At 35.8% G+C, this 8,989-nt stretch overlaps 1 protein-coding gene across 1 annotated transcript; it reads left to right on the top strand.

The window, feature by feature from the left end:
* Positions 1-4,333: 4,333 nt before the first annotated feature.
* LOC121421887 lies at positions 4,334-4,708 on the top strand. The gene has a single exon (XM_041616687.1). It carries the CDS (start codon positions 4,334-4,336, stop codon positions 4,706-4,708), a length of 375 nt encoding a protein of 124 aa, XP_041472621.1.
* The last annotated feature ends 4,281 nt before the right edge of the window (positions 4,709-8,989 follow it).

Here is an 8,989-nt window from a genome sequence, read left to right as displayed (position 1 = left end):
AGTATTTAAACTAAACTTCATTGATGCGAGCACGACGCGCGAGCGGAAAAAATTCTGGACACTGTATTCATGTTTTGTAAATCATGAAAAGGATAAATTATTTATCCGCGAGCAGACACTTTTTGATATTGTGATCTGAAACTGGATAATGATTTAAATAGAGAACAATCTGCATATCTGAATTAACGCGTGTTTTAGATTTCGACCTAGAATTTGGTATTCTAAGTACCTTTCTTATCATGAAAATTAATAAAGCGAGCGCAAAGCGCGAGCTAAAAATATATGATATTCCCATCTAACAAAGGGTCAATTTAAGCTCTGTATTGCAAACACTTTGTGGGAATATTGTGAATCGTGATGGATGACAGTTAATAAAGAGCTGATGTATTTTATTATTATTACTTTGAAGTTTTACATAGGACCGGGACATTATATCATCATAAGAAAATTATGATTATCTTCCTATTTCTCTTCCTAAGCATGAGAGCGCGAAATCTGTTAATATTATGGCCTGAAAACTGGACATTTAAAGCACTTTTGTAATTATGCATAAAATGCATGATATCAATCAATGCGAGCGGAAATCGCGAGCCGAAATTTTTGATAAACTGTCATCAAAGTAGTTTGATTTAGAAATAATATTGGGATACATAACTCACTACGCAAAATGCTAGCGTGGAACGCTAGCTGATACGTTTTGACAATCTGACCTGAATAGGGAATTTTTTTAGAACTTTATGGAATACAGGAAAATAATAGGTACCTGACAAAATTAGATTTTGCGAGCATGCAGCGCAAGCAGAAAATGATAATATTCAGACCATAACACAGACATTTTTACAGAGCACTTTTTTAAACTCAATTTGTAAATTAAACAAAATAATGAAAGTTCAATTTCCCAGCTGAAATATGTTTGTATATTGACTTGAAAGTTTGATATTTCAAGCTCCATATTGAGCAAGATATGCAAATCCCCTAAAAGACAAGAGCGCGAAGCGCGAGCAAAAATTTTATATCCTAACAAATAGAATTTTCAAAAAATTATTTTCAGAGTCTTCCCTCATGTTATTTTATTCAATCATGTTCCTCCTCTTATGTTTGCCTTTTTTCTTTTCTCCTCTCTTTTCCTTTTCTTTTTTTCTTTCTTTTTCCTTTTTTTTTGCTCCGCCAATAGGGGGGGGCCCGCGCCCCTTGGGCCCCCCCTGGATCCGCCTATGAGTCTGGGCATAAGAGACCTAAATCATATGGAAAGTCAAAGTCAACTATGACACCAAAACGTTGGAAAACCATTCATGCTTGCGTAAGCACTGCCCACTTAAGTGATGATTAGGCTGGGCAGGAATTGTACTTCCAGTTCCAATAATTTCTTTCAGTTTTTGAGAAGCGAGTCCCTTGGAACTTGCAAAGTTGAGGGTGCTGTGATAAATAAATGATCAATCATGAGTTTTTAAACTGAAATTTAATGCTTGAGTAAACATGAATTGCATCTTTAGTGCAACATTTTAACTTTATAATGTGGATCTCAGCAACAGTGTTCATTGGACTGAGGAGAATATGGGGGAGGTAGGACTCGAGTGGATGGAGTAGGTTGATGGGATTAGGGTTGAGGGGCATTCAAGGGACATTTTTGATAAGTATCCTTTTACTGCGGAAATGCCCAGTTCACCTAAGCATATAGACTATGTGATGTTAGATCTGGGGGGCGTTTCATGAAAGGACTTGTCGGACGTTTTATCCGACAAGTCCCATTTTATCCGACAGTTACCATAGGAACAGTGCCTCTCAGCCAATGAAAATCATGGAAAGATGTCAGATCTGACAACTTGTCGGATGAAAATATTGATGAAACGCTCCCCAGATATCAGATATGTGGATATTCCACAAAACGGGTATAGCCTTCATTGTAAATGTTCATTAGACAAAATGGTAAATGGGCTAAGTGACAATTAGACCGAATGGTTAGTATATTATAGACGATGTGGTATGTTGATTTCAATAAACAGAGAAAAATCAAACTGGCATAATGCTGAAAATTTCATCCAAATCAGATGTAAAATAAGAAATTTTAAAGATTCGCTAATTTTTCATTAAAAAAATGATCATTGATATGTAAATCTCAGTGACATGCAGATGAGAGAGTCGATGATGTCCATCACTCACTGTTTTTTAAGTTTTTTTAGGCGGTCTGTCTATGACAGATCACCTCTTGATTTCGTCAGAATTTTCTTTCTTTATTTCTTTATTTATTCTTAATTACCTATGTTTGTCGCCAACTTTTCTCCGAATCGGCTGAATCAATTTGGCTGATTTTTCTGTCACATATAGAGTCTATCATAAAGACGGCATACTAAGCTTTTCATGGTCATATGGTCATGATGACGTCATCTATGCGCCATTTTGTAAAATTCTTAATTTGATCATATCGTCATTATCAATTATCAAAAATCAACAATATTTACATCGCATTAACTTCAGGTCAAGGGTCAACTCTCAATGTCATCAAAGGTCATGGCGCGTCAAAGCTAAAAAAATCCTCCAAATGGCCTGTAAAAATATTTGGGTACGTTTCAGGTCATTTTAAGCATTTCAAAAATATACATTTCAAATATATTTGCCATATATGGGCAAAAACATGCCTATTGCAAATTCACTGTAGCTCTTTAAATAGTCCGTTGACCTCCAGATTTTTTTCATATTTCGATAGAATATAAATCATACATATGATTCATGTCTCATTGGACCCTAACGTATATTATGACATCATTAAAATGGCATCGGAAGTCAAAATATCCATTTTGCGTGTTATGACGTCAATATAATTATACAAATTTGGTTCTAACTCCTTGAATATTGATCAAATTTCACCCAATTTTTGATATGTTGTAGCTTAGGTCTTACTCTTTCTGAATTATTGCCTTTATTTTTCATTTCAATAAACGGATCATCCTAAAAAATTGCAAATAATAAAGGCGTGTCATTTTTACTCATTTTGCGTGTAATCTCTATGGGACATGACTTTTTCTCAAAACTAGATTCTACATTCCTTTATTTCGTGAGTCATATCTCCATTTTTTCTTGTCAGTTATCCCTGAGCTTTTAGTATGTTGTAGCTGAGATTCTAAGCTTTCGGGAGTGTTGCGTTTATTTTTCGATCAGATGCCGGGATCATGCCCGTGTTTCACTTGCAAAATTGAATTGAGATTCTCGTATTTTCCTTACGTGTCAAGTCTATGGAAAATATTCCAGCTCAATCGGTTAGGCGTCAGACTTGCATCTCATTCAACCATGCAGGCAGGGGTTCGAGTCCGCTGGTCTATCTATCCGCTGTCTATGTTAAAATCTATCTTTCTATCTATCTGTCTGTCTATCTATCTACCTACATGACATCTATCTATCTCTCTGTCAAATATATACCGGTATCTACCTGTTTGAATATGTCTCTATCTCTCACTCAGATCTATCTATCTATCCATATGTCTGTCTATATTGTAGACCTACAGTATATCTATCTATCTGTCTATCGACCTCTCACTCTCTGTCTAACATATATATCTATCTGTTTAAATATGTCTATCTATCCATCTATCAGTCTGGCTATCTATTTCTCTAATATATCTATCTGTTTGAAAATTGAAAAATCTTTCTATATCAATCTATTTGTCTGTCTCTTGCTCTCTCGCTCTCTCTCTCTATCCATCTATATATCTGTCTGCTATATCTATCTATCTATCTACCTACATGATATATTTATCTTACTATCTATCCTTCTTTCTATCTCTCTATCTGTATGTCTGTTTATCTATCTAGCTATGCTCTATCTGTCGTATATCTAGTTTGAATTTGTCTATCGATCCATTTATCTTTCAATTTAATATTTATGTATTTCAATTATGTATGTTTATCTATCTTTCTTATGTGTATCTGTTTAAATATGTACAGTTAGCAGCAAAATTATTCAACCCCCCTCACATTTTTGACATTTTGGTGGATTTAATGATGTTGCAACTGTAGATTGTTACCGAATCATTAAAGTAGTCAAAAGATAGTTAATTACAATTGAATACCAGAAAAAAATCCAGATTTAATTCCTAGTCTATTCTAAATTGCTGTTTTCACATTAAAAGAAGGTGGCAAAATTATTCAACCCCCTATGAATATGCACTAATATGCATTATTAATGACTAATGGCAAGACAGGTGTACATGTTTAGAGGTGAATTCAGCCATGACACACATAGCAATGTACATAATTTGCATGATTAATATCCACCCAATTTGTTTGCCTTGAATCAGAAGGCCCTACATGCTGATGTCCCTTGCACTATGCTGACAAAATGGTTAAGGCTAAAAAGTGGTCCCAGAAATTTAGGGAGGAGATTGTAGCTTTGCACAAGAAAGAGAATGGCTACAAGAAGACATCCAAGCTCTTGAATGTCCCCATATACAGTGACACTGTTGGGAGCATCAATCGTAAGTTCAGAGCCACTGGTGCTACAGATACAAAAAATGGTCGTGGACGAAAGAGGAAGTTTTCAGCAGCTGCAGCAAGGTTCATGAGAAGACAAGTGGACAAGAACCCCAAGGTTTACAGCAAAGGAGCTGAAGGAGGACCGGCTAAAGGGGGCACAGAGGTTTCTGTGGACACAGTGCACCAAACACTTCATGCTGAAGGCCTGAGGGCAAGAATCCCTGAGGGCAAGAATCCCTAGACGCACACTCACTTCTGAAGCAACATCACAAGAAACGTCGCCTCCAGTTTGCTAGAAGCAACCTGACAAAGCCACGGAAGTTCTGGGACAATGTTCTCTGGACTGATGAAACCAAGCTGGAGCTCTTTGGTCCTATGAATCAATGATACGTGTGGCGCAGGAAGAAGGAAGCGTACAAAGAGAAGAACATTCTGGCTACTGTGAAGCACAGGAGGGACTGTGATGCTGTGGGGTTGCTTTGCTTCTACTGGTACAGGGTATCTCCATCGTATTGAAGGCATCATGGTTTCTGTCTGGTACCAGGATATATTCTAGTGGAGAATGTCAACCCGTCTGTAAAGAAGTTGGCGCTAGCTTGGACATCATTGGACATTCAAGCCAGACAATGACCCCCAAGCACAGCTCCAAATCTACAAACGCTTGGCTGGAGAAGAAAGGATGGAAGGTCATTGAGTGGCCACCACAGTCTACAGACCTGAACCCAATCAAGAAATTGTGGTGGGATCTAACAGAAGCTGTTGCAACACCTAGACCAACGAGCATCGCTGACCTTTGTGACCATTGTGCAAGAGGAATGGGCCAAAATCCTAAGGAGCATTGTGAGGTGCTTGTGAGAGGCTATTCATCTTATCTGCAGGAGGTCATTGCAGCAGATGGATGCTGCATAAAGACACATCCACCTGGGTTGAATGACGTTACAACTTGTTTGTTGTGCATATAAAGGTTCCAGTTTCAGGTGGAGGATAAACAAAATCAGCATTCACCTCAGAATATATGCACTGGCTTTTAAATTGTCATTATTTGTGCATTCCTTTCTTGTGTGTCAATAGGGGGTTGAATAATTTTGCAACATGCTTTTTGTGCAAAAATTGCAATTAAAAAAAATGTGAAGTAAAATTTTGATTTTTTTTTCTGGTATTCTTTAGTAATTAACTGTCTGCTAACTATCTTATGGTTCAGTAACAGTCTGCAGTTGTAATGTTATTCATTATGACATAATGTGAAAAAATAGAGGGGGTTGAATAATTTTGCTGCCAACTGTATGTCTATCTGACTGTCTATCTTTCAATCTTATATCTACTCATTTGTTAAATAATTATTTATGTTTATATACTGGTATTTGTGTGTCTACGACAGACCACCTGATTCGTCCGCATGACAAATTAAAATCTAGTATTGTTTTTATTATACAATATTTTAGTTTTTACAGATTTTACAATAAGGACCAACTTTGACTGATTAAACATATTTTATTAAACAGTGCTAATCCCACATTACGCCAAGAGCATTAGGTTTAACATGGAAATTTTTGGTAACAAGCTGATTTTTTCAGGATAGGTCCAGAAATATGTCTAGAATAACATACTAAAAGTCCTCATATATCCTCCTTGAGGGTTTTCCGTAATCCAAGATGGCGTCCAAAATGGCCGCCATTCACAGAATATGGACATATCCCACTCATCATCCACCCTAGACATCAAAATTTGGTGCATATTTAATGGTTTAAAGGTGTAAAAAGAGCTATTGATACAGGTTAGAGTGAGCATAAGCAGACCAGTATACCCAAAAATCCAAGATGGCGTCTAAAATGGCCGCCAAAGCATGAAAATCCACAATTCATCGATTACTAATGTTAGTATCTTTGATTTTGTTTTTATTCAGTGGTGTTAAAGGTCAGGTAGTACATTTGGACAGGTTACAAGGACAGTCAGTGGTCAAGTATGTCCAAAAATCCAAGATTGCTTCCAAAATGGGGTCTAAAATGGTTGCTATTACTTAAAAATTGACATTTGTACATTTAATATCTGCTTGAGATATATGATTGTGGTATCTAAACCATGGTTTAAAGGGTAAATAATACATTAGGACAGGTTAAAAGGAGTTTCAGTGGTCCAGTATGTCCAAAATTCCCAGACAGTTTCAAAAACTGGCGTCTGAAGTGGCTGCTATTCCTTACAAAGGGACACAGTTAAAGGTCAAGTCCACCTCAGAAAAATGTTAATGTGAATCAATAGAGAAAAATCAGACAAGCACAATGCTGAAGATTTCATCAAAATCGGATGTAAAATAAGAAAGTTATGACATTTCAAAGTTTCGCTTATTTTTAACAAAATAGTTATATGAACGAGCCAGTTACATCCAAATGAGAGAGTTGATGATGTCACTCACTATTTCTTTTGTTTTTTATTGTTTGAATTATACAATATTTCAGTTTTTACGAATTTGACGATTAGGACCTCCTTGCCTGAAGCACAAAATGTTAAAATAATGGAATTCCACGTGTTCAGGGAGGAATGAAACTACATTTCACATGACAATGATGAGAAAATCAAAATATTTCATATTTCAAACAATAAAAAACAAAAGAAATAGTGAGTGAATGACATCATCAACTCTCTCATTTGGATGTAGCTGGCTCGTTCATATAACTGTTTTTGTGAAATGAAGTGAAACTTTGAAATGTCCATAAGTTTCTTATTTTACATCCGATTTTGATGAAATTTTCAGTGTTATGCTTATTGAATTTTTCTCTTTTTATTCAAATCAAGTTTTTGTTGGGGTGGACTTGTCCTTTAAATTTACATCCACGTGACAGATATCATTTTCGTGTCTAAACCATGGTTTTAAGAGGCATAAAATACATTAGGACAGGTTAAAGATCCAGACCGGACCCAAAAATGAGACTGACAAATTATATACCAATCGAAAGCTTATAAGCTACTAAATACAGCAAGGTATGCTTTATGCATTTTCACCGCTTCCCAGCTGAGTATTTTGCTTAAGAATATTCCAATTATCGGGCTTCGAACCCCGTTTAGAAAATAGGCTTTATTGTGCTTTTCACCTGCCTCGAGACCGTGACGTCACGTTGTGTAAGAAGCGTCGTGATTCCATAGGTTTGTACAGAGAAAAACTGGGTGATTTTTTTGTTTTCCAGATAACGCATTTCATTCTCTTCACTTCTATCACAGAGGGATATCACATATATTTTTTCCCCACAAGCTTGAATTTATGAAATCTACAGTTTTGAACTAGTTTTTGCCATATTTTATTTCCTGCTTATTTGGCGCAGATTTCAATTCTATCTGCATTTGATTATGTATAACAACTTTTCCTGACATAGCAATTTAGGCCCAATAAGAGCCAAACAAAGAAATCACAAAAAAAGTAGTGAATAGTTGTAGGTTTACAACAATTTGAACAGTGAATAATTTTGAGTGCCATTTTCATCTGAAAACAAAAAAAAAATGGATTCATAACATGGAAATGGAAGAAAATACCCAATGCTTTTGTACACAAACCTATGGAATCACAACCCTCCAGACACAACGTGACGTCATCATTTCCAGGCGACGTGGGGGTGCTCAATCAAAGCGTAATTTGGAGGAGCAGTTTCTTTGATTTTTATTTAATATTTTTAACTATTGGAGGGAGATATATGTAATAATTTTGGTATATTTGTATTGTATGAATCATTACCTTTATTTTGATATATGATTGTTTTTACACCGGTCAGGGTCTTTAAAAGGACAGTCAGCATGGTCAGTGGTCCAGTATGTCAAAAAATCCAAGATTTCTTCCAAAAATGGAGCTTAAATTTACTGCTGTTACTGAAAAATTGACATAAAAATCAAAGATGGCTTGTAAAAATGGAGTCTAAATTGAGATAGTCTATCTATCATCTGCCTGGGAGATGATATTTTTTGGTCTTAAACATGGTTAAAAGGGTTTTATAGTGCATTACGACAGGTTAAGAGGACATTCATTGGTCCAGGATGTCATAAATCCAAGATGGCTTCCAGAAATGGAGTCTAAAATGGATTTTTTTTTACTTACAAATGGACATAGTACATTATTTTGATATCTGCCTGGGATATATGATTTTGTTGTCAAACCATTGTCTAAAGGGTCAAATAAAATATCATGAAAGTTCAAAGGACAGTCAGTGGTCCTGCATGTCCAGAAATTTAAGATGGATTCCAAAAATGGAGTCTATAAAATTGACTGAGCAGTCAATTTTATAGACTCCATTTTGTTATTGAAAATGGAATACTTCACTAAAAATCCATATATATATATATGATTGTGGTATCTATACTGTGGTTTAAAGGGTCAAATAAAACATTAGGAAAAAATAAAAGGACAGTCAGTGGTCCAGTATGTCCAAGAATCGAAGACGGCTTCTAAAATTAAGTTTGAGTTTCTACATACTAATGGACATTGTTCATTTTATATCTGCCTGGCAGATATGAGTTTGGTGTGTAAACCATGGTTTATAGA

Source organism: Lytechinus variegatus, chromosome 9, assembly GCF_018143015.1.
Source record: "Lytechinus variegatus isolate NC3 chromosome 9, Lvar_3.0, whole genome shotgun sequence".
Taxonomy (NCBI): Eukaryota; Metazoa; Echinodermata; class Echinoidea; order Temnopleuroida; family Toxopneustidae; genus Lytechinus; species Lytechinus variegatus.
The sequence above is the reverse complement of the archived record's forward strand: the minus strand, read 5'-3'. Positions and strand labels throughout refer to the sequence as shown.

What these genes read in the sequence shown, in the direction of transcription:
- LOC121421887 (XM_041616687.1), top strand. Translation starts at nt 4,334, where the DNA reads ATGGTTAAGGCTAAAAAGTGGTCCCAGAAATTTAGGGAGGAGATTGTA.